We start from the raw sequence: 25,744 nt of genomic DNA, 5'->3' as shown, positions 1-25,744 counted from the left end.
TTCCCACCTGTAATTCTTTTTTTTTTTTTTTTTGAGGAAGATTAGCCCTGAGTAACCACTGCCAGTCCTCCTCTTTTTGCTGAGGAAGCCTGGCCCTGAGCTAACATCTGTGCCCATCTTCCTCTACTTTATATGTGGGATGCCTACCACAGCATGGCATGCCAAGCGGTGCCGTGTCCGCACCTGGGATCTGAACCGGTGAACCCCAGGCCGCCGATAAGCAGAACGTGCGAACTTAACCACTGCGCCACCGGGCTGGCCCCTTCCCACCTATAATTCTTTAATAACATCTTAATTAAAACAAATCTCTCAATTGGGGAAAGTTTTACTATGGACTGGATATTAGATATTATGAAATTTTTGTAAATTTTCTTAGGTGTAAAATACAGTGATTTTGTGAGAAATGCCCCTATTATAAGGAGATCCATGTTGAAGTAATGGAGTATTTAAGTGTCAAGTGTAATGAGGTCTGTAATTTAATTTCAGATAGCATAGGAACAAAGAACTAGAGGCCAGCCCAGTGGTGTAGTGGTTAGGTTCATGTCCTCTGCTTTGGCAGCCTGTGTGGTTCACAGGTTTGAATCCTGGGCATGAACCTAGCACCGCTCATCAAGCCACATTGTGGCAGCGTCCCACATAAAGTAGAGGAAGATTGGCACAGATTTTGGCTCAGTGACAATCTTCTTCAGGCAAAGAGAGGAAGAGTGGCAGTAGATGTTAGCTCAGGGCCAGTCTTCCTCACAAAGAAAAAAAAAAAGAATCAAGATCAAGCTGGTAAAAAAAAAAAACCGGAAACAAAGAACTTTAACTGTTTCAATACTTTAATGAAAAAGATTTAAAGTACTTTTTAAAAGTAACCATTCATATAGCCTTGCAGATAACCTCTCTGGCTTTCTTCCCCCAGAGAAGGGGGATGTCAGTGTACAATGTAAATATTATATCAAGTGATATTATAGTATGGAGCAGTCTGAAAGAGGTGGGAAGAGTGGTGTCATTATGCCACAGTACCATAAATATGTTATTTTCCTAGAGTTCTAAATGGAATATGGTAAAATTGTGAAATAAACGGAAGCCAGCATAATCTGATTGTTAAAACAGTAAAAGTAAAGCATTAAAGATAAGAGATGTCAATTTTTTCTAAGTTTTCAGTTTCTTGGTGGTAGTATTTGTTCATGTATTTCAGTTTCTTTGTCTAAAAATATGACTCACATTTATTTCACAGATATTCTTGGGCTATTTAGTTAATGGCTCTTTAATAAAAACTATTCTGCTTAATCACTAAGTATAAAGATAATATTGACCACTTTCTTCAAAATGCTTAGACTTCGTAGATTAAAAGGTATTTTACTTTTATTACTTTATAGATTGAAAGGTACTTTTAATTTTAAAACAAAGATATTTTTGGGGCCTCCAGAAGTAAAATACTATAAAGAGGCCAAGTGGTTATAGTCATTAGTTTGTAATATGTGTGGTATTTTATGTTAAATGTTGAAAGAAAATAACGAGCTTATCAATGATTTTAATTTATTCAGTGAATTTAATTCCTGTGGCAATTTACTTCTGTGTTAGAATTTGGTAATTTTAAAATATCAGGATCCTTTTTATTTTTTAGTACAAACAAAAGTCATTAGTTGGCTTTCTTTTTCAAATAATGTTCAAGGAAAAGCTTTAACTCAATACTTCTAACATTTTCCTAGGTACTTATAAAACATTTCCAAAATCAAGTTAATGAGCTGCAGGGTAAACAAGAGTCTCTTGTAGTTTCTCAAGTTCGAGAAGAAATCCTACAGAAAGAGGTAAGAAGTAGCCAAAACGTTGGTTAACATAAGCTTTTCTTAGCCATTTCAATCATGTTCATATTTCTGTGTAAGCTTTTTAACTTAAATGTACAAATAGACATAACTTGAATTTATCACACCAAGAAAATATTAATAACTTGTTTATGGAAACTCTGTTTTCCTCAGATGAGGCTCAAATATTAAGTAATTGATATGTTTTTATTTGTTGAGATTTTCTGGGCAGGGGAAAAATGGTGGGTTGGTTCTTTTGTTTGATTTTTTAGAAGGTAAAATTGGATGGTTAAGGCCATTTCTGCATTAAGTACTAAGACTTTTTAATTTGGTTAAGAAATAGGTAAACAACCATGACAGTGATGCTGATCACCAAGAACAATATCGTTATAAGAAACAGATCTTTCTGGAAACTCACCATTTTTATTACTCTAAATCCTTTTGATTCTAGAAAGTGTGGAAATACCAGAGAGGCTGTGTGTTCCATTCTTTGAAGCATGTACACCATTTTTTATTATTCATTTATTAAATCACACAAGCAAAACATAACTAATTGCGTTATGAAAAGATAAATGTAAAAACACTTAGAAAATTATGCGACTGTCAAATTGAAAAGATGTTGTTGTAGTGGTTGAAAGACTGTAGTTGAGCCTCGTGCGTTCATTTCAGTGTTTACGGTGTACATAGGCAGTAAGTCTACAGAGCCTCACAGACCTGAAGTAAAATCTTTAGGAAAAGCAATATAGTGTATGTTAATTTTTGCAAGATAAAGGACAAAGTCAGTTTTAGTCAAGTTCCAGTGTTCTCAGTTTAAGAATAGCTAAAATATTTTGAATATAGAAAAGCTGCAACACATGATTTTTAAGCCTATTTATTGGAAAACTAAGTAAAGCCCTCCATCCCTTGAATAAAAGTGATGACAATCTGTCTTTTATTATGGAGTCTTTTTTTTTTTTGGAGGAAGATCAGCCCTGAGCTAACATCCGCTGCCAATCCTCCTCTTTTTGCTGAGGAATACTGGCTCTGAGCTAACATCCATGCCTATCTGCCTCTACTTTATACCTGGGATGCCTGCCACAGCATGGCTTGACAACCCATGCATAGGTCCACACCCAGGATCCGAACCGGCAAACCCCTGGCCGCCGGAGTAGAATGTGCGAACTTAACCACTGCACCACCGGGCCAGCCCCTGGAGTCTATTTTTAATGGCTGTTTTAACAGGGCTAATTTATTCCCACTACTGATACCCTTCCAAGGGCCCTGCCAGTTGTCCTGTGTGTTATAAGCATTTCCTTTTGGGCTGGTGGGAACATGAACCATTCCCAGCCCTCTTCGAGCTCCAGGAATTGTTCAGGCTGCTGTTTCCCTCGGCTTCGAAACTGCCTCCCAGCAACAAACCAGGCTTTCGTGGAGCTCCTCTTGTTTGGTTCCCTTCTCGTGAACCGCAGTGCTGCAGTGCTGTTAGCCGGTGGCGGCAAAGCTGTTTCTTAGACGGTCTGATTCCTGGTTGTATAAGATGGGAGGGTCAATCCCTGTCTCTTTTACTCTGTCATGGCCACGAATGAAAGCACGCTGGACATTTTACAACAGTGGTAAACTCTGTATTGTTTCGTGACGGCTTATTTGTTTTTAAAGTAATTTTATAGAGCCATACAAAGACTGAGTGACAATTTCGAATTTTTCAACATAGTTCAGCTCATTGGGAAGTGAACCGTCTCCCACCCAGCGTGTTAATGATGGAAACCGCAGAGGATTTTTCTGTCCTCTGCATTTTGCTCATGCCTTTGTTACCTAAAATGTTTTCAAACCACATCTCTTTAAAATTCTATCTGTGGCAATTCTAATGTGGCAGTGAAAACCTTATCAAGCCTCTCGTGTGTCTTCATCCAGTTGATGCTGACTCAGGCATGTATTCCTCAAATCTTTTGTTTTTTTAATACTCTAATGAGAAAGTTAATCTTTCATGTTTTAGCACTCGTCACAGACTTTTTCTTATTTTTCCACTCCTAGTTGACACCAGCAGTATTCTGTTCATTTGTTTCCTTGTTCCCTGACATTAGAGAAAGGACTTGAATCTCTCCTCAGACTCCCTAGAGACGACTGAGAGGCCTGAGGCTGGTTTTATGTTCTGCAGTTGGTATATGCAGCTTACCAGTCCTAGACTCTTTTTCATCAATGGGATTTTATTTCATTGTGTTTTTTTAATCTGTACAATATTCTATAAAAATTTTAGAAATCATTCAAGAGTGTTCTCTAGTATGAGCCCAGGGATTATTGTGGCCACTTATAAAAAATATCAAAATTTCTATTGTTATTTATCTCAATTAATTCTACAGCTACCTGCTGTTATTTTATGAATGAATAGTGGAATGATCATGAGGTTAATGATAAAGTCTGGGTTTAAATTCTCCATTTGCCACTCTAAGGTTCACCGGCAGCTTCAAGGAAACATTTAGAGTCACACAGTGACCATAGGCACACTTGGTACTCTGGATCCAGGCCAGGAAACAGCATGACAGCGAGGCAGCAGGCATTTCTCATTAGTGCAGGTAATTCGCACAGCAGTCCACACAGCTGTCCAGGAGATAGCACAGGTGCAAGGGAGTAAGACTCAAACACCTGGCAGGTGGAGGAACCACCCAGGCTTAGATGCCCCACGCTCCACAAGAATCAGTGTCTCTTATAATAACACATGCATGGTGGTTCCCGCAAGGACATGCCCAGTACAAGGGTCACCACACTCGGGAGAGTCCAAACTTATCACTTCCCACCATGTACTTCAGTTCATGAAAAGTTGTCCAAGCCTGGATGATTCCACCAATCAGAGGGCATTGTTACCACAAGTACTGTGCCTGGTACACAGCTGACATCCATCTTTAGCAAGGGGAGAACAGCTAGAAAGTTAATTGAACCCAGTCAGTTTCTCATTTAGAAAGAAGAATTGTGTTTACCCTTTACCCACGGCTACTTGCTAGTCTTTTTAAACTCTCGTAGCCTCTGTTTTTTTAGCTGTTAAATGGAATAAGATCTTCCTAGCATTCTTCATTCATTAATTCGTTTAATAAATACTTAGTAAGTGTTGGTCACTATGATAGGCTTTTGGGATATAGTAATAAATAAAACACCTGAAGGTCTTGCCCTCAAGGAGCTGCCATTCTGGTGGGTGGGACAGGAAAACAATGAAATAATCAGATGTGTATAGACCCAAGTGTCCCCCAGCTAACTCCATTTGCACCAGAACTGAATCACATGCCCACCTCCAAACCAGTTATTGCCGGGGGAGCTGGACAGCAGTGTTGTAATGGACTTAAACCAATCAGAATTCACCTGAGTCTCATGAACACCTGAACCAGATTAGGGCCCTGCCAGCACAGGAATGACTCTTTAAAAGGCAATGCCCAGGCCTAGAGGTTGAGTTCGGCATGCTGTGCTTCAGCAGCCCGGGTTCAGTTCCTGGGCACAGACCTACACCACTCGCTGGCAACTATGACACACAGTGACCCACATACAAGATAGAGGAAGACTGGTACAGATGTCAGCTCAGGGCAAAGCTTCCTCAAGCAGAAAGAGGAAGATTGGCAACAGATGTTATCTCAGGGTCTTCCTCAGCAAAAAAAAGGCAACTCCCAGTATCTCCTTCAGTGCTAGATTCCATTAGAACCTAGGCCTCTGAATTAAGTGCTCACAACTACTAGCCATTCCTCCCTCCTCACATTTTAGTTATTGATGTTACAGTTTACATATCTTTCATATTGTATAAGTAATAACCAATTATCATAGTTATGTTTACTCATTTGGTTTTTAACTTTAAACTAGAGTTATAAGTGAATTACACCCCACAGTTACCATATTACAGAATCTAACTTTGACAGTGTATTTACCATTACCAGTAAGTTTTATGCCATCTTTGTATGTTTTTACAATGTTAATTACCATCCTTTTTTTCCCACTCAAAGAACTCCCTTTAGCATTTTTTGTAAGGCAGATCTTGTGGTGATGAACTCCCTTAGCTTTTGTTTGTCTGAGGAAGTCTTTATCTCTCCTTCATTTCTGTAGGACAGCTTTGCCGGGTAGAGAATTCTTAGTTGACACTTTTTTCTTTCAATATTTTGAATATATCATTTCATTCCCTCCTGGCCAGAAATATTTCTGTTGAGAAATCTGCCAGTGGTCTTATAGGGGTTTCCTTGTGTGTAATTTCTCTCTCTTCTCTTTCTGCTTTCAGAATTCTTTGTCTTTGACTTTTGACGAAATAGAGTGTGTCTCACTGTGGCCCTTTTCAGCTTCAACCTATTTGAGGGGTCCTTTGGGCCTCATGGACCTGGATGTCCATTTCTCTCTCCAGGTTTGGGAAGTTTTAGGCAATATTGCTTTAAATGTACTTTCTGCCCCTCTCTTTTTCTCTTCTCCTTTTGGGATTACCATAATGTAGATGTTGTTTCTTTTGATTATGTCCCATAAGTCATATAGGTTTTCTTCACTCTTTTCATCCTTTTTTCTTTTTGCTCCACTGACTAGATAATTTCAAATGTTCTGTCTTCTAGATCATGGATTCTTCTGCATGGTTGAGTCTAACTTTGAAGTTCTCTATTGAATTCTTCAGTGCAGTCATTGTATTTTTCAGTTCAGATTTCTCATTGGTTTTTTTGGATGGTTTCTGTTTCTTTATTGAACTCATTTTATTCATTCATTGTTTTCCTAATTTCATTTAGTTGTCTTTATCTATGTTCTTATAGTTCACTAAACTTCTTCAAGAAGGTTATTCTGAATTCTTTGTCTGACAGTTCATAGATCTCCCTTTCTTTAGGGTAACTGACTGGAACTTTATTAGTTTTCTTTGGTGGTGTTGTGTTTACTAGATTTTCTGATTCTTGATTCCTTATGTTGGTATCTGCGTATTTGGTCTCCTCTTCCAGACTTTACAAGTTCGCTTCAGCGAAGACAGTTCTTCACTAGTCAGCTCACTTTGGGCTTCTGGATATGTCTGCGGGTAATGTCCTTGGGTCAGGGGGCTTTCTGTCAGGGTCTGTTTTTGATCAAGGCCACTGCCTGAGCTCTGAGGTGGGGGGAAGGGCTGTGTCGCTGGCTGAGAACAGTTGGGCAGGACTTCTGGCTCAGTTCCCTGCCCGAGCAAGGCTGTAGCATGGGCTCCGTGGTGGCCTATGTCCTCTGGTCAGGCCTGTTAGATGCTCGGGACTGAGTACTTACTTAGCAGTAGGTGGGCCTGTGAATTCACTTCCCTGCCTTAGCAGGCAGCAGGACAGGCCCCAAGGCCTGCACAGCTCATTGTTTGGGGACCCAAATCAGGCAAGACTATACCTGAATTCTCTGGCCAGACGGGGCTGCTGATTTTGCTCTGTAGACAGGGAGAGCCACAGTGCTCTCTGTTCAAGTGCCACTGTAAGCAGGACTGTAGGGTGAGCTCCACAGATTCCCGTGTGCTCTGGTAAGGTTCCCTGGTCAGACAGGCTGAAGCCTGTGTTCAGCAATGGGCAGGGCTACAAATGAGTTTCCCTCCACAGGTGCAGCAGGAGAACCAGCTCCAAGGCCACTAAGGCTCTTTGTTTGTGATCTTAGCTCAAGCTAACCAGTGTCCCAAAGTCCCCTGCTGGAAAGACCACTGACTTTGCTCTGCAGGCTATCAGTTCTGCCTGCCAGACTCTCTGCTTTAGCATTGCTGGCCTACACAGCTTTCCAGACGTTCTGGTCAGGTGGGCATGGGAGCTTCACTCAGCAGTAGGTGGGGCTGTGACTCAGTTTCCCTTCCTGGACAGGGGCAGACCAGGCTCCAGGGCTGGAAAATCTCTTCGTTTGAGGACCCGAGTCAGGCAGGCTGTACCACCAGCTTGGTTCTGCAGATGAGCATCACCACTGGGTGGGATCTGCAGGTAGGAACTCAGTCCACCAAGATCCAACTGCTGGTTGTTGCAAGCCCCTCCCTGCTTCTGACAGTCAGATTCCCAGTAGTTGAACCCCACCGGCTCCCCTGCAGTCCCTGTGGGGCGAGACCAGAGTAGGGTCTCCCTGGAAGTGACCCACAATGCTAGGGGAGCTAGATGTCACTCTGGGCTCTCTTTACCCACTGGAGGAAGTGTAGGCTCAGGAGAGACCTCTCAGCAGGGTGCTGGGCCGGCCTGGGGGAGGGGCAGCGCGGGCAGCTGTAGCTGCTCCTCTCACCCTTCTAATGCAGTCTGCCTTGGTCTCTGTGGTGCAGGGGGTGCTCCAGCCTCACCCCCATATTCTAGGATTCTCTCAGTGGTGTCTTGTTCTTGAATAATTGGTGGTAGTTCTTCTTGCGAGGGGTACTGAAATCAGGAATAACCTATGTTGCCATCTTGGTGACATCACTCATCCAGTCAGTATATATCTTTATTAGCACTTTTATTATACCATTTTATAATAGAAGAGTCATAATAGTAATAATGATAGTTATCATTTATTAAGTGTTTATATGTCCTAGACACTGTGATTAGTATGAGGTTCTCACCATATTCTTTCCATTTTATAGATGAAGAAATTGATGCTAAGAAAAATGAAATAACTTGCCCGAGGTTACCAAGCAACATGTAGAAGTACCAGCATTAGAACCCGGGGTTTCTGACTGCAGGTCCCAGGCTCTTAATTACTAATTATTTTACCAATCCCCTATCATTGGACATTCAGGTTGTTTCCAGTTTCTTCTATGGTATTCAAGTAGCAGAATGCATTTTTGATCTTGCATCTTCACTTATGTATCCACTTACCTGCATAGGATAAACTCATTAAAATACAAGGATTTTTAAAAAATAGATATTCAACTTTAATCATACTCTTAAAAAGATGCTTTTAAATAGGTACAAATGAAGGGAAGTTTTCTCTACGCTTTGTCTAGAACCAATTTTATGAATCTATGTAATTTACAAATGAATGTTTCTTTAATCATCGCAAAGTGAATTCATAATGCACGAGTAATTGTTACACATCTACTCTTTGCCATGCACAACTCCATGTGCTGAGAATGCTGAGAGGAACAAGGCAGACAAAATCCCTCCTCTCGTGGAGCTTGTGTTTTATTTGGGGAATCAGACAATAAACAAATGTTAAGATTTGCTAAATAAAATTAGCTGAGACAACATCTGTAAAGTACTTAGCAGAGTGCTTAGCACGTGATAATGTCACGACTCCCTGCTGCTTGTCCTTCAAAACTCCATTCACACCGGGTGCCTCAGGTCAGGAATCCTGCAGCCACCTCCCCTTGAATTGGGTGCCGCTTGCCTTCACCTCCCTGCTCGCTGGGCATGCAGAGCACACCGTGTTAAGTCCTCATTCGCTGCCCCGGGACTTGCCAGCTCCGTCCCAGCAGTGGTACCTGTGGGTCACAGGACAGGACTGGCTGGAAGTGTTGTCTGATGACAAACTCACGTTTTTCTGTCATTAACAAGTTCACAGAAGTTGGAAGTGATGTTTGACCATTGCGTGTATGGCTCTGCCTCTGACAACTCTCTTAGTTCACTAATTATTGTTTTGTATATATGTGGTGTTGTGTTATTGGGGTTTTTGCTTTTTTTTTTTTAAATAGTTTTTAGTAATCATTTTTTTGAGACATTAGATTTTGTGCCCAGCGCCTGTCGCCACAGCATGTTCTATAAGGCCCTCCCTGACCTTCCTGCAGGTCATACAGTTAAAGTCTGCACATTTCTTTGGTCACTGATGACATAACAGAGATGTTCCAAATTTAAAATATTTAGATTTCCTCTGATTTAATTTGCTTGTATTTTCACGTTTTTAAAACTAATTTAAGAGGAGTTGGGGTTTTTTTGTTTTTTAGTATTATCAGTGTTATTATTAGCTACTGGGTATTTCCATATAAAACATGAATGAATTTAATTTTATCTATTTTCATTTGCCTTTTTATTATTTGCCTTTTGATGTTAACAATTAGCAAATTATCATAATTATGTGGCATAAAGAAAATGCAAGAGTTGTTTCACCAAGCCCAATAATAAAGATCCCTGAAATCCCCTCCATCCCTTGTGCCGTAAAAATATTACCATTTTCTCTAAATGTATTATTTAATCCTAAAAGTAATCACCCTATTAACAAGTACTTTGTAGCAAAGCTGAACACACCAAAGAAAGTGTCCGACTTCATTTTGAGCACCATAACCAGCCTGGCATGTGTGGGAGGGAGAACGTGGTCCAGTCACGTGAAGCATTTTGGAATGTGCAGTTCAGTTCATGAGGCAGAGCTCGGATGACAACCCTTTACTTCCTGGACATAGGGAATGAAAGCTATTAATTATGCTAACAACTCAGTATACCTTTGTTGTTAACATGATGCCCCTTATCTAGAGAAATTTTATGCAAAGAAGATGTGAACATTCTTGCTTCTTAAGACTACCCACTAGGGCTGGCCCGGTGACTGAGTGGTTAAGTTTGTGAGCTCCACTTCAGTGGCCACGGTTTCACCGGTTCGGATCCTGAGCACAGACATGGCACCACTCATCAGGCCATGCTGAGGTGGTGTCTCACATGCCACAACTAGAACGACCCACAACTAAAATATACAACTATGTACTGGGGGGGCTTTGGGGAGGAAAAGAAGAAGAAGGAAAAAAAAGATTGGCAACAGATGTTAGCTCAGATGCCCATCTTAAAAAAAAAACTACCCCTATTAAAAATGAATTATTCCCTCATGATCATAGTTTTTCATTTACTTCATTACTCAATTTTAGATCACAAAACTCTTGGAAGAATTGAGAGAAGCCAAACAAAACCATACACCAGAGATGAAACATTTTATGGGCTTAGAAAAGAAAATTAGACAGATGGAAATGAGACATGAGCAAAGGGAGCAGGAACTTCAACAGGTAAAGTAGTAAATCACATTTACATATTTGTATATTTCTTCACTTTTAAATTCCTCCAGTTTGCTATGGTTTTGTCATCCCTAGCAAAACTTACTTCTTAAAGTGTTTCCATTGTATTTTGATCTTTTTAGAAATAAATGTATAGCTTTTAAGAGAAAATGAGACGTGAAGATTGAAGCCTTATATCTGGAGAAATAGAAAAACAGCTTGTATCATGTTCTTAATTATTGATAGGTGCCTAAGAAGTTAGGCATTTTACTCTGGGAACAACCTTCTGTATTTCAGTCATTTCAACAAATGTTTATAAGAAATAGATTTATATTAAAATGTGATCATTTAAAATAGTATGTGTCTTGCATTAGTACCATCATGATTACTAAACTTAATCACAAACAGGTAAATTAATAGAAATTAAAAATGGCAGAAGTAAGGGCATGGTGTGTTTCTGGTCCGTTGCTGGTGCTGATATTTAGCTTTGCTTGAATGGCGTATTAGTCAGCTTGGACTGCCACAACAAAAGTGTCCTAGACGGGCTGGGCTAGAGAGCAGAAAGTAACTTCTCACAGTTCTGGAAGCTAGAGGTCCAAGACCAAGGTACCAGCTGATTCAGTTTCTGGTGCGAGCTCTCTTACTGGTTTGCAGACGGCCTTCCCGTGGTGTATGTGCTGCAGGGGGAGGGAGGGAGGGTAGAGAGAAAGAGGGCCCTGTGAGGCCTCTTCTTATAAGGATGACTATCTACTCCGATTGGAGCCCAACCCTTATGACCTCGTTGGCCTACATTAGTTCCTTATTCCAAATACAGCCACCTCATGGGCTAGGGCTTCAGCATGTGAATGGGGGCATGGGGATACACACAGTCTGAAATAGTTACATTCATATATTCTTTGAAAAAAATACGACATACATGGAAAGCATTATAGCTGACCTAGTGCCAGAGATACCCTTGCTCTCTTTAGTCATATCAAGATTCTAGCTCTTTATCATCATAGGAACCAAGAAATGTGAAAGGGAAGACAGAGAGATGAATTAGTTGATTTCTCATTCTTTCTCTTAGACTTTTATTTGTGGACTTCTCTTCAAAACACATGTATACCAAGAAACCATCAGCCATAGTAGAATTAAGGCATCCTACTGTATCACCATTTCACCACAGCCTACCCATATGTGCCATCTTATAATCCCTGTTCTAAAGCATGTTTGTAAGTTGTTGATAAATATGTCTAACATTAGCTTCCTTGTTATAGGCACATACTATATTACAGTCTTATGACAAATAATTTATAGTCTTATAAACAAATGTGGTTAATAGGTTATGTATGTATATTTGTTGAAAACTTCTATAATATTTCAATATGATTTATAAAATTTGACTTTTATTTGCTTAGGCAAAACTGTAGTAGGACATTTAGGACAGCCTCAATTTGTAGAGGTGATAGGTTTCAGTTTTATGTACAGTATGGAAAAATGCTCAGGATGTCATCAAGATGGTGACATAGGTCATTCCCCACTCCAGTCCCCCTCACAAAAAGACCAACTCGCAACTATCCATAGACACGACACAATTATGAAAATCCCAGAACAAAGGGGTGAGGCTGAAGCACCTCCTTGGACAACAGAGACTGAAAAGGACTGCATTAGAAGGGTAAGAAGGACCACCATACCGATGGCATCGCTCCTCGCCCAGGCTGCAGCAGCACCACACCGAGAGGCTCCCTGAGGCCTACAGTTTCCCTGGTGGGAAAAGAGCCCCACATGGACATCCAGTTACCCTACCATGTGGGTCACTTCCCAGAAGGCCCACTTGGGTCTTGCCTCATGGGGATTTCAAGGGGAATCTGCGGGGCTTGACCACTCGAGATCAGATTGTGACAGAGAAGAGGGACAGGACTTACAGCAGTCAGATGTTGGCACACCCATTTCCTCCTTGAAGCATTGCCCAAGTAGAGATACCAGCCAGTGGCTGTGCCCATCTGCAGAACCAAGACAGTGGCCCTGTCCAGCCAGGGAACTCGGTGCACAGTTCTGCCTGCCTCAGGACCCCAACAACGAACTGGCCTTGGAGCCTGTTTTGCCACCCTGCTTGGCCAGGGAAACTAATTTATAGCCCCGTCTACTGCTGAAAACCAGGAAACCTAACCAGGGTACACGAGAAGCTGTGCAGCCCATTGTACAGCCCCATTTACAGGAGCACTCGAGCAGAAACCCCAGCCGCCAGCTACGCCTGTCTGCGGAGTTAAGCTACTGGCTTAGTGGCCCCATCTTGCCAGGGAACTTGGTTCCCCGTTCTGCCTGATTCAAGTTCCAAGACAAAGAGCTATGCTGGCTTTGGGACCTGTTCTGCTGCCCTGCCAGGGAAAGGAAGCTAATTCATAACCCCATCGACTGCTGAGTATAGTACCCAGTCCAACCCGACTAGAACGCCTGACCAGAGAATCCAGGCAACTGCGGAGTCCATCTCATAGCTGCAGTTGGGCAGGGAGCCCAGCCACTAGTCCTGTCCAACTGTTCCCAGCCAGCAGGCGCCCCCACGGACGTCAGAGCTCAGGCAGCGGCCTCACCCAAAAAGGAGACTCCGATAGAAAGTCCCACCCCGCCAAGGACACTACCAGCTGACCTGTCCAGAACACAGGCTGAGCTGACTGGCAGAGGACTGTCTGCCAGAGCAAGCCTGTCAAGTCTGGAAGCGGAGTCCGCTTACTCAGACACACGTCACCAACATAAAATTCCGGATCCTGAACACTGAGGTGCACGAGAGAAAGCTCCATGTGGTGTGCAGTTCATTGCTGACGTGTTGTGCATTCACACTGTCTTGGTTGCATCTCAAGTACTGTTCTTAAGAGGAACAGCATTTTGGGGATGTTTGGACTCATACCAAGGGATTAGAAATTGTGATGCTTTAAGTAGTACTATTTTTTTTATTTACAGGTTTAAAAAAGACTGTACAGGTCCCTGACCCCCATCAGAATTACAAGCTAAATGTCCCACGTCTTACCCTCTTCACCTGCAAGCCTGTTTATTGACACACTGAGCTGTTCCGTGAGGCTGCACTCTGTCTCCCTCTCCCCGACATATGGGCGCCAGTTTACCATGGTCAGCATTGCCCCGCTTTAGCCCTTTGAGATTGTCAAATGTTCTTCACCCCCACTATTAACTGTAACAGTGAAATGGAATTCTTTTATTTGCAGATAATACAGCAAACACGCCAAGTAGTAGAAAATGAGCAAAACAAAGAAATTGAGAAATGGAAAAGACTCGCCCAGTTGAAGAATCGCGAGCTGGACAAGTTCCGCACAGAATTAGACTCCATATTAGATGTTCTCCGAGAGCTGCACCGGCAGGGGGTGGTCGTGCCCGTTGCTCTTGCGGATGAAGTGAATGCACCAGACTGTTACTAGAAACTCGGATTTCATGGGACTTCACCAACAGGCCCAAGGTGGATGGGGTTGTGCCGCTGGCAGCATTTCAAAATAAATTGTCCTTCCTTAACCAGTAAGGAAAAAAAAGATTCATTATGGTGTATTTTACTGAAAATCATTAACCAAGTCGCATTTTAAATAGTTTAAGGAAAAGTCCCTTAATGTCAGATGATTAGAACTAGTGAGATCTCACTTCTGTGCTAGATACGGAAAGTAAGGAAAATGGCGCATACTCTGCCACTGTTGACCAAGTGTTCGTTCTTAATTCTTGGTGCCAGAGAAACAGCTGCTCTTTCTCCTGGAGATGCAGAGCTATGTGAGCACAGTGGCTTGGACAGTCTCATCGACAGTCACCTGAGTCGTAGAGCTTCCACCATGGTGCAGACGAGACGTGTAACTTCTGTATAAGTGGACATTGAACTCTCGTGTTCTCGCAGATTTCCGCTCCTACCTCTAGGTGCCTCATTTTTGCACCTGATATAAGGTGCAAAGTATATTTCATAAGTAATAGGGAAATTTGATTTATTCATTTTCTTAATCTAATAGGATTTTTACTTTATTTAAAAGTAATATATGTTCATTAGAAAAAAATTAAAAGCATGCATAACAGTAGCCTGATTGTTATTTTATTTTACTAATTCCCATTTTCAAAAGCAGATAGTGAGTAGATAAGATACTGGTAAGTTAAAGCTATAGCCACTTTCTTTTCAAATGTTCTAGCCTACGGCTGTCTTGTAGTAGTATAATGTGAGCTACATGTAATTTTAATTTTCTAGTAGCCACATTTAAAAAGATAAAAAATAAATTAATTTTGGTCATTTATGTAATCTAATGTATGTAAAATATCAATATAAAAATTGAGTTTTTACGTTCTTCTTTTCATACTAAGTCTTCAAAATCTGGTATATTTTACATTTACAGCACATCTCAATTTGGACTAGCCACATTCCAAGTGCTCAAGGACCACGTGCCAATAAGTGCAATTGTAGAATACTACTTACAAAATGAAATCGTTTACAAAGGACAGGGGAAACAGACCTTAGTGAAAATACGGGTAGCAAATACGAAATGTGGAAATTGTTATATACAAGGAATGCAATTAAAGTCTTAACGTCCAGCATTTTTTAATGTCCTTTTCCTAAGAGAGTAGAAAAAGCATTAATTATAGTTTGCTATTTTTTTATGTGAAAGATTTTAAGTTATAATACAAACTATTTTGGTTATTATTTGTGCTTTTGTGTATCTTCTGTCTGCAAACCTCTTAACTTATAGCTGCACCCATCCTTCCTTTGTCCTTTTGACTGACTCTCCATCCATGGCCGTTCATCCCAAGCACAGACATGGCTGATTCTGAAACACAAGCAGGTGCAGATATCAAATAGATTATTACTTACAGCAAAAGTGCATCCTATTTTGACGAGGATTCTATATTCTATTTTGGAATAAGCTGTGCACATAGCAGGTCTTCAGTTCTATTTACAGATTAAAGGTCCATAAATTCTGTCAGAAATAGTAGCTACAATTAAAGGCCTCAGGAGCCGCACCCCATTCCTTAATCACTGCCCTAAGCGTTCAGGATGACAGCACAGAGAGAGACATCAATAGGCTGCCATGCATAGGAAGGCTTTTATGAAGATTTAAGTTCTGGAAATTAGCAATCCTCTCCTACCAAGTCCATCCTCCTCACAATGTCATAAGGCACCCGCATCCACAGGATTTCCCTTCAGGAACTTTATCGGGGTATATGGCTTGCTGCTGTCACCACTGCCTTTGTGCAGAGATTTCTGATCGGATCTACTACTTGTGAGCCCACAGCATTCTGTTACTATTATCTACCATCAACCCTGAGAAATCTAGGCTTTCGTATTAGGGTCCCATTCCATATTGCAACAATTCTAAATTTGTGACTAAATGCCAAGAAGGTGAAAACAGATAGTCCTCTTTATCACCCATACCTACTAAGGACTCTAATTAGGTAGCTCCTAGAGCCGCAGGCACGTAAGAGGTAATCTTACTTGGAATAAGATAGACACTTTGTAGTTACATGGCTGTTCAGTGGCCATCCTGCTTTTAACAGCTCCTTAGCAATGAATGGTGGGAAGAGTGACACTGGAAAGTTTTCTTTTCCGTCTAAGTTACTGATAATTCTGTTCTAGTACTTGAACCCATTAATATAGGCTTCCCTTTGTTTCCATAGAAGAGTCTTTAATGAAAAGCACACGTATTCCTTCTCAGCACCTGTCCAGCTTGATAGGGATTAGGTCTAATTAGGTCCCTATTCCTAATTAACCTATTCTCCCCTCTAGTCTAAACCATAGATCCATTTTTCTCTCTCCAGGTTTGCTGAAAGTTTCAATCACAACCACCTAAATAGTACAAATAGAGGGAAACATACTCTTTTCCACCTACACCTACTTTATAGGATTGTGGTAAGAAATCTGTTGGTTGAGGGGCAGTATTAATCACAGGGGAAGTCAATCCTATAGGAGAGGGAGAGGCATTGGGTTTCATTAGTAGAATAAAATGAGTTGTTAGTGAATTCAGGAACAAGAGAAATGGACTAGACTTTTGGGAGAAGCAGGAGAAAAAGTAGGGTAATTGTACCAGATATGCGTTCCCTGCACGAAAGTGAAGAGACAAGAACACGGCAGGGGTCTGTCCCGGTGCAGCTAGTCTCAGTAAACCCGCTGTGCTCTTGAACTCTCCTGGTGGCCCTGCCAGTGGTCCCCACTTTAGGGTAATGATAGTGCGATGAGAAAGTCCTGATGCGGAGGACAGATAGTAGATGTAGAGCTGCACACAGCCTGTGTAACTCCCTGGAGAAAAGTCTGGAAGGGGTTTTTGGAAAGGACTTGTGAGGTAGGCAGAAGTGAAGTTATAAGGGAAAGAGTATTTATAAAAGGGTTGAATTGAGCCTCGTGTTGGAGAAGACTGAGGGGAATGAGGCATCTTGTTTTTTTCTCCCACCAGCTCCGGGCATTCAGAGTAAGCAAGCACACATTTGCATGCCCGTGTCTTCTGACCTGGTGTGCTCAGGATCGTGGCTGTGTGCAGGGAGCCCTAATGAGAGCAGGCAGGTGCTCACTCCCCTGGCTTGGGGCCGGAGCCTTCAGGGCAGTCCAGCCCCTCAGACACAGTAGGAGCTTAGTAAATTAATCACCTTTTATCCCTCTACCTCCATCTACAAGTACAACCCTCGCCTCCCTCCAATCTCCAGAGACCATACCCATTCTCATACTCAGCACAACTACCACAACCAGCAGGGTGAGAGCGTAACTGTGGATGGATCTGCATCTCTACCTTTCCTCTCTCCCCAGTGCCAGGCCCTATTCCCAGTTCCTGCCAGAATTGCCCACTGTCATAAAAGTCAACATGTTTGAAACCAGCTCCTTATTTTTCTCCCTGAAACCAGCTGCCCACTCCCCTGGGTTTCAGCATTCTCCAGTCAGTTCTAAACTTTGAGGCATTCTCGACTGTCTTAGTCAATTGTGGCTGCTATAAGAAATTACCTTAGATTAGATGACTTGAACAATAATGATTTCTGACAGTTCTCGAGGCTGGGAGTCCAAAAGCAAGGCGCCTGGCTTGAAGATGACTGTCTTCTCAGCGTACCCTCACATAGCAGAAAACAGAAGCAAGCTCCCTTGGGGTTCTTAGAAGGGCACTAATCCCACTGATAAGGCCCTCACGACGTCGTCTAATCCTGATTATGTCCCAAAACCCCCACCTCCCAATACCTCACACTGGGGGATAGGGTTTCACCATAGAAATTTTGAGGGGACACAAACGTTCAGTCCACACATTGACTAACTCTCCCTGCCATGGATGGAGTCCTCAAACCTGTAGCCAATTTTTTCAAATAAGGTTTATATCTATCTGTCCCTTTCCATTCCTATAGCCACCACCACTGGAGCCCCGCCACCATTTTTCTCCTGACTTTTCTGGTAGAGGTTTAATTGACTCCTCTCCCCCAGTGCTCTCCTCACTCCAGATAGCCTGCAGAAAGCATTGCCGGCTAGTTCTTCCTAAACTCTGCTTGGTGCATACACCTCCCCACTCTCCCCTGCTGTGTTTTAGGTGTAAATGTCAGAAGCCTTACCTTACCCTTCAGGGCACTGGTCAGTCTGACCCCAGCCTTCATCACCACACTCATTCCAGATCTCTAGTCTCTTACACAAATCCTCCCTATATTGGTTTCCTGTTAGTGCTGCAACAAATTCTCCCAAACTTAATGACTTAAAACAACACAGATTTATCCTCTTAGAGTTCTGTAGTGGAAGGCCCGACACAGTTCCCGTTGGGCTAAAATCAAGGTATCATCAGGGCTGCGTTCCTTCTGGAAGTTCTGGGAGACAATGTTTCCTTGCTTTTCCAGCGTCTAGAGGCCTCCCCCATTCCGTGGCTTGTGTCCCCCTTCCTGCGTCTTCAGAGCCAGCAACCTTGCATCTCTCTGAGCATTCCTCCATGCTCACATCTCCCTCTGACTCTAAACTCGACTGGGCAAGCTGCTCTGCTTTGTACGACTCAGGCTAGATTGGGCCCACCTGGACAATCCAGGCTACTCTTCCCACTTCCCCGTCTCAAGTCCTTAATCACATCTGCAAAGTCCCTTTTGCCGTGTACAGCACCATTTTCACAGACAGCTACCCTTGGAGGGTGGGGAGGGAGCATTATTCTGCCTACGACGCTTCCTTCATTCAAACCAATCTACTAAGCTAACCACACCATCTATCCTCCCACCTTTGCTGTGTCCTCCTCCTTTCCGTTTGATCCTGTGCCTGTCACTTCTTTTGTTCACCAAACCAGGTTTTCATGATCACATTCTTCTCTCTGGAACGTGTATTCTTCATAATGTCTTATTATTGTTCTCATTCTATACACACACACACACACACACACACACTGTCGCATACACATCCCCTGTCCATCTCTTTATTTCCTTAGAATCTTCTAGAGAAATCAATTCCATGATGATAATGGTGATGATGATGATATTGACAATGATGACACAGGCCTCTCAGGGACTCTGACAAAGAGGGAATCATTGCAAAGCTGCCACAGAAATAGGCTTAAAGGCAAATAACTGCTATCATGTTTAGTGGAATCGACTAATAGTTATTTGTTTTTTAAATTTTATATCGCCATATTTAAGATTTTAATGTGAATTTTCTTTAACCACTAAGCAAGATTCTATTTTAAGACAAAAATCTGAGAGCATTTCTATCTTCTAACAAATTATCTACTAGCCTTTTATAAGATGATGCTTTAATAAAGATTACTACTGAGTTGCAAATAAACAAGATTCATATAGTCTCACCAGATGTAATGAATGTGGAAAGACTAAGGAAGAAAAGCAAAAAGCCATTCCTAAGTGCCTTGAACTTCAAATTGCTCACAGGAGAAACTGTTACCCAAGGTGAGTATCACGCCGACGTAATGCCTGAGTGTGATGAGGAAGCTGACTCCCCTTCTCATGTAGGTATGCTGCTCGTTTGTTAGGCGCTAAAACAACTTCCTCACTGTATTTGTTCCTAATAAGTATGGAACAGTTTAGGCTCTACACAAAGCAGGCTAAACATCTTCCCGTGCTGCCAGATCACTGGGCTGGATTTCCCCCACAGGAAGAACAGGATTATACTCCACACAAAAACTCCCCTGAGACCAGGCAGTCGCAGGGCAAGGGGTAACTGCAGTTCCCCACAGTGGGGAGCTAGTGTAGGACTGGAGGGGACCATGGAAACAGAGTCGGTCTGAGTGGACATACTACTGCCTTGGTAGCCAAAGACATCATGGATATCTGTAAGGATATAGTATTCTCCCAAGAGTTCAAGGAGGAGGGAGTATGTGAACAATAAATAAAGACACAGCTGCATATAATTATCACAAGTCAATTAGAGTATGTTTTGGTATTTGGAAAATTATTATCCCATTAATCTTTGAAAGTGCAGTAGTACCAATAGAAATAATAAAGACTGAGAGATCTTGGAGATAAAAAAACAATAGAATAAACCATTCCAAGTCTGTTGGATTCCTTGACAAAATGCAGGAAACAAGCTAGATGTCTTCTGCAGACCCCTCTTAATGCAAGACTCACTCCTGCCAAGTATAAAACTAGCGTTTTCAGCAGACAGAGGGAATAAGTCAAGGTTCCTGATCTTGAGAGGTGCACAGTATGGCAGGAAGGATCAGACAAGTACATATAGCCAAATATGGACGAATGTAGTGAAAGTCTTAGGAAGTGTGAATCGAGCCCAGAAGAGAAATTCCTTTCACCTGGAATCTGGAAAGCCTTTCTAGAAAACGTGGCTTTGGAGATGGATCTTAAGTGGCGGAATTTTGGCAGAATAGGATGTAAGGAAGGGAGTTAAAAGACTAATTCTAAGATTCATATGGAAATAGAAAGGACCCCACATAGGCAAAACAACTTTGAACAAGAAGAATGAAGTTGAGGACATACACTATCTGATTTCTAGACTTTCTGTAAAGCTACAGTAATCAAGAAGTATGATATTGGTGTAAAATAGGCAAAAAGAACAATGGGACAGAATAGAATGTCCAGAACTAAACCAACACCCTTAGGGACAACTGATTTTCAATAACGGTGCAAAGGCAATTCAGTGGAGAAGGGATCTTCTCAACAAACAGTGCTGGAACAATTAGATACCCATATGCAAGAAAATGAACTCTGATCCATACCTCACAACATACACAAAACTTAACTCAAAATGGATCATGGACCTTAATAGAAAATCCAAAACTATAAAACTTCAAGAAAAAAGTATAAGATTAAACCTTTATGACCGTGGGTTCAGCAACGATTTCTTTGCTATGACATCAAAAATATTACCTATTTTAAAAAGAATTTTATAAATTTAACTTTATCAAAACAAACTTCTGCTTTTCAAAGACACTGTTAAGCAAATGAAAAGACAAGCCACGGACTGAGAGAAACTATTTGCGGATCATATATTTGATAAAGGATTTATATCCAGATTAAACTCTCAAAACACAATAATAAAACAAATACCTCAATAAAACAATGAGCCAAAGACTTGAAAAACACTTCACCAAAGATAGACAGATGGAAAATAAGCATATGGAAAGATGCTGAATACCATTAATCATTAGGGAAATGCAATTGAAAACTGCAATGTGATACTACTACATGCACATATTAGATGGATAAAATTAAAAGGACCAACCTTACAAAGTGTTGGCAAGGAAGCAGAGCAATCAGAATTCATATACATGTGAGGAATTTAGATACAACCATTTTGAAAAACTGCGTATCAGTTTCTTAAAAAGGTAAACACCTATCTACCATACGACACAGACCTTTCTTTCCCAGGAGCTTAAGAAAATAAAAGCATATGTCCGTAGAAAGACTTGTAAACAAATATTCCTAGTGGTTTTATTTATAATAGACAAAATTATAAATAACCCAAATGTCCATCAACAAGTAAATGGACAAATTAGGGTATATTCATACAGTGAAACACTATTCAGCAATACAAAGGAATGAACTGATACATACAATGACATGGATGAATCTCAAAATAATTATGCTGAATCAAATTAACTAGACAAAACAGAGTAAATACTTCATGGTTCTATTAATATAAATATCTTGAAGATGCAAACAGTGTACAGTGAGGGAAAGCAGATCAGTGGTTTCCAGGAGGTGGGTTGGGGAGGGAGGATTACCAAAGAACATGAGAAAACTTCTGTGGGTGATGGATATGTTTATTATTTTGATTGAGGTGATAGTTTCTTGGGTGTATATATGTGTCAAAATGTATTAGATTGTACACTTTAAATATGTAAAAATTATTTTGTCAAGCATACCTCAAAGTCATTTTAAAAGATGCAATTCAGTCCTGACCCCCTCAGTGCCTGACTGGAATGAGATGCTCGGCCCCTCGCCCTGTCTGCCTTACAGGAGGGAGGAGACTTCTCTTGTGGGAGATAGCATCATATGCAGTGTCAATGGATTTCTCATTCACAATGTCTGCCAAATAATAAAAAATGTCTAGACATGCAAAGCGTCAAGGCTATATGATTGATAATATGAGAATACAAAACATTAGACAATAGATGCAAACCAATAAAGACTATAAAATAATTACTTTTAATATGTTTAAGAAAATAGAGGAAGTGATAAAGAAAACAGATGAACAGATCAAGATTTTCACCAGAGAAATTACTGGAATGTGTTTTTAAGAAGAATCAGACACCCTAGAACTGAAGCTTTCAGTTCTGGAAACATGGTGAACTGAGCTAATTTGGATCCCTTTTAAGTAAAATGTTTAATAATGCTGGATAAAATACAACAACAGCAAAAATAACACAGAGCTAACGATGAAGGAAAGAGAAGCTCCCAGGTGACAACAATGAAGAGGAAACTTACAGCCAGAATGGAAGCTTGTGAGCTGATGCCACGCCACCCTGGAGGGAAGGGGTTTAATCTGCAGAGTGAATGGGGTTATAATATCCATTCAGGGAAAAGGGTTCATAGCAGAAGGAGGGACTCTCGCACTTTACTGAGACCCCTGCATAAAAGTCATTGGAAGGGCTGCCTCCTCAGTGAAAGGGAGCCTCGAAGAACTCTAGGCACTGGCACAGCAGAGGGACGAGGAAACTGGTGCTGCCAGAGTCTCGAGGGAAGAACGGTCTCCCTTACAACATCTACACTCCATGCTCATGCTTCATTCACGTGGATGTGGGATCCCGATTTACATATGCTGCAGGAGTCCCTAAGGAAAAAAAATAACAGAATTCCAGGTTGGTCAAATCATTTAAGGCCTAAGGACAAGCAGCACACATTTGCTCTCCAGGGAAACTTTATAAACCAGAGTGCATGGGAGGGTCACAGGAAAAATAATGCTTGCTGAGGAGAAGCTCACACAACTCTACACACAAACACGCCCCTGAGAACTGTCAGAAAGAATTAACCGTAAGTAAGAAGTAGCAAACCTAAAAAACTCCAGGATAACTAGTATTCCAGAGCCTAAAATTATGAAGCAATCTAAAAGAGAGCATAAAATAAGTATGGCCGAACCATTTTTAAAAATAAAATGAATCATAGAAAATGTAGTGAAAAAAAGAACAGATTGATTTTTTTAAAGAACCAAACAGAAAATATGGAAAAAAAAATAGATAACAATTAATATATAAAATTCAATAGGTGAGTTAAACAACAAACTTTAACTTTCAATATCTAGGATGTTCTTTAAAATTCAAGAGTAATCTCTAATATACGTGTTTAAAAAAAGAATAAAAACAAAGGAGCCAGAATGGAGCATGTAGACTAGGCCAGCCGCTAGTCTAAGTGCTTTATATATTTTATCACTTAATGCTCACAGACTTTGAGGTGGATATTATCCCTTTCTGTGTATGAGGAAACTGAGTGTCACAGAAATTAGGTATCCTGGTTAAGACTGCGCAGTTCTCAGGCGATGCAGTCAAGCCCAGATAGAGTATCTCTGGACCCCGTGCTCTTGACCATGACTGCATGGTACAAAGCAGGAAAGGAGAAATGCAGAGCAAAGTAAACTGAAATTACAAAATAGAATGCTGGAAATGAAACATGACCAGTAATCGCAATACGTTTAGATGGAATAAACTCACAAGTTAAAAGATAGATTTACAGATTTCATTTGTTTACCCGAAACAAAGCAAAATCAAAGCTTAAAACAGATCGAAAGTTAAAAAGAATGACATAAAGAGGCCAAAAGTTAGAGACAGAAAAAAGATATACTAGATAAACACTAACCAAGAGAAAGGGAATCATTCAAGCCTTCCACAGGTTCACTATTTCCTTGAAACCAGCTTGGTCTGCCACATACTCGCTCTGCCTGAGCAAAATACTGAAGCTCCCAGAGCCTTAGTTCTCTCACCTGTATAAGAGATATAAGAAACAGTCCCTCCCTCCCCAGAGTCTGTTTTTATTGACTGCCTACTGTGTTTCAGGCACTGGTCTAGCCACTTGGGATCTACAAGCGAACAAAATAAAGATCCCTGCCCTTGGAGGGCTTACATTCTAGTAGGAGGAGCAGAAAATAAACTACAGATACAATAATCATGTAAATTGCACAGTACGCTAGAAGGTGGTAAGTGCTGTAGAGAAAGACAAACAGGGTGAACAGGGAGATGGGGTGCTGGGGTGGGATGAGGCCATGCAGGTTCCCAGTGGAAGGAGGATGGCCAGCGTACACCTCCTTAAGAACATTGAGGAGCGAGGTATTATTTTGCTAGGGCTCCCGTAACAGAGTACTACAACTGGGTGATTTAAACAACAGAAATGTATCGTGTCATAGTTCTGGAACTAGAAGTCTGAAATCCAGATGTCGGCAGGGTTGGTTTCTCCTGAGCACTGTGAGGGGGGACTCTCCCAGGCCTCTCTCTCCATCTCTTGACGTCATCTTCCTTCTAGGCATGTCTCTGTATCCAAATTTCCCCCTTTCATGAAGATATAAGTCATAGTGGATTAGGGCCCACCCTAACGACCTCATCTTAACTGATTACATCTGCAACAACCCTGTTTCCAAATAGGGTCACATTCGGAGGTATTGGGGTTAGGACTTCAACATATGAATCTGGGAGGGGAACACAATTTGACCCATGATGGGGGCATCTGAGGAAAGACTTGAGGGAGTGGGCCGTGTGGGTATCTAGGGGAAGAGTGTTCCAGACGGAGAGACCAGCAGGGCAACAGCCCTGAGATGGGTGCATGTCTGATGTTTTCAGGGGACAACAGGAGGCCAGTGTGGCTAGAGCAGAGTCATTCAGGCAGAGAACAGATGAAATCAGCTGGGGGCCTGGCGGGGAGGAAAGCTTTGAGATCATTGTAAGGACTCCAGCTTCCTCCCTGAGTGAAACGGGAAGCCATTGCAGGGTTTTGAGCAGAGAAGGAAACTGACAACTTATATTTAAAAGGATTGTTTAAGCCTCTGTGTTGAGAGTTCTCACAGTAGGATTACAAAAGTTAACTTAGCATGCTGCTTAGTGCCAAACAGTGTCACTAGTAACAGTGTCACCTGTTACTGTTTATAAAAGTGTGCTGGTAGTGTTCCATCCAGCTTCCTTTACTATCCAGTGGGTTATTCGCTGCTGCTGGGGCAGTTGGCCCACTAGTGCCCCCTTCCCTAGAGAATTGCCCTTAATCAAAGCAGAAACCACCTTATGCTGACTGGCTTGGAGTTACAAAAGGTCATGCCCTTGCCTCAAGAGGGAATGACTCTGTGGTGTAATTTGTGCCTATTGTCTAATGGAATGAATACATGTCACACACTGAGGAAACTCACAATGTTCTTGAGAATGTTACACCAGCAGAAACACTGCTAACTTGGGCTTTAAGGGCGGAGAGAGGACAAGATGAAAGAAGTCTGTCAGACTCCCGAAATTCTACATGCAGGAAACGGGTTAATAAACCACTTAGTTATTCTACCCTTCAAGAGAAAAGAAGGATGATTTCAAGGGTAGAGCTACAGGCCCAGAGGGAAGCCACAGGCCACAGAGGATTACTTCCAGGCCTTGAAACATAATGGAGTTAGCCCGGTTGAATTTTGAAATCGCTTGGCATTAGTGACATCCCTTTTTAACAGGAATGTGTATAACTGGTATCCTACACTTGTCCCACCATTGCATTTTGAGAACAAATGACTTGTTTTCTAGTTTTACGGTCCGCAGAT

The 25,744-nt window shown here is 41.5% G+C and overlaps 1 protein-coding gene across 9 annotated transcripts in view; it reads left to right on the top strand.

Annotated features, from left to right (window-relative positions):
• The window catches only part of CEP162 (centrosomal protein 162), an 85,336-nt gene extending 70,056 nt beyond the window's left edge, over nucleotides 1–15,280 (top strand). For 5 of the 9 annotated variants that reach the window (XM_044757234.2, XM_044757235.2, XM_044757232.2 and 2 more), the window contains 4 exons: nucleotides 1,698–1,796; nucleotides 7,565–7,678; nucleotides 10,504–10,638; nucleotides 13,824–15,279. In XM_044757234.2, coding sequence (XP_044613169.2) covers nucleotides 1,698–1,796; nucleotides 7,565–7,678; nucleotides 10,504–10,638; nucleotides 13,824–14,033 — 558 coding nt within the window. In that variant the 3' untranslated portion in view covers nucleotides 14,034–15,279. Of the gene's footprint in view, nucleotides 1–1,697; nucleotides 1,797–7,564; nucleotides 7,679–8,298; nucleotides 8,398–10,503; nucleotides 10,639–13,823 lie in introns of those variants that run through there. The other 4 variants (XM_014838073.3, XM_070496322.1, XM_044757236.2 and 1 more) reach the window with 2 other exon arrangements.
• The last annotated feature ends 10,464 nt before the right edge of the window (nucleotides 15,281–25,744 follow it).

Source organism: Equus asinus, chromosome 24, assembly GCF_041296235.1.
Source record: "Equus asinus isolate D_3611 breed Donkey chromosome 24, EquAss-T2T_v2, whole genome shotgun sequence".
Taxonomy (NCBI): Eukaryota; Metazoa; Chordata; class Mammalia; order Perissodactyla; family Equidae; genus Equus; species Equus asinus.
The sequence above is the reverse complement of the archived record's forward strand: the minus strand, read 5'-3'. Positions and strand labels throughout refer to the sequence as shown.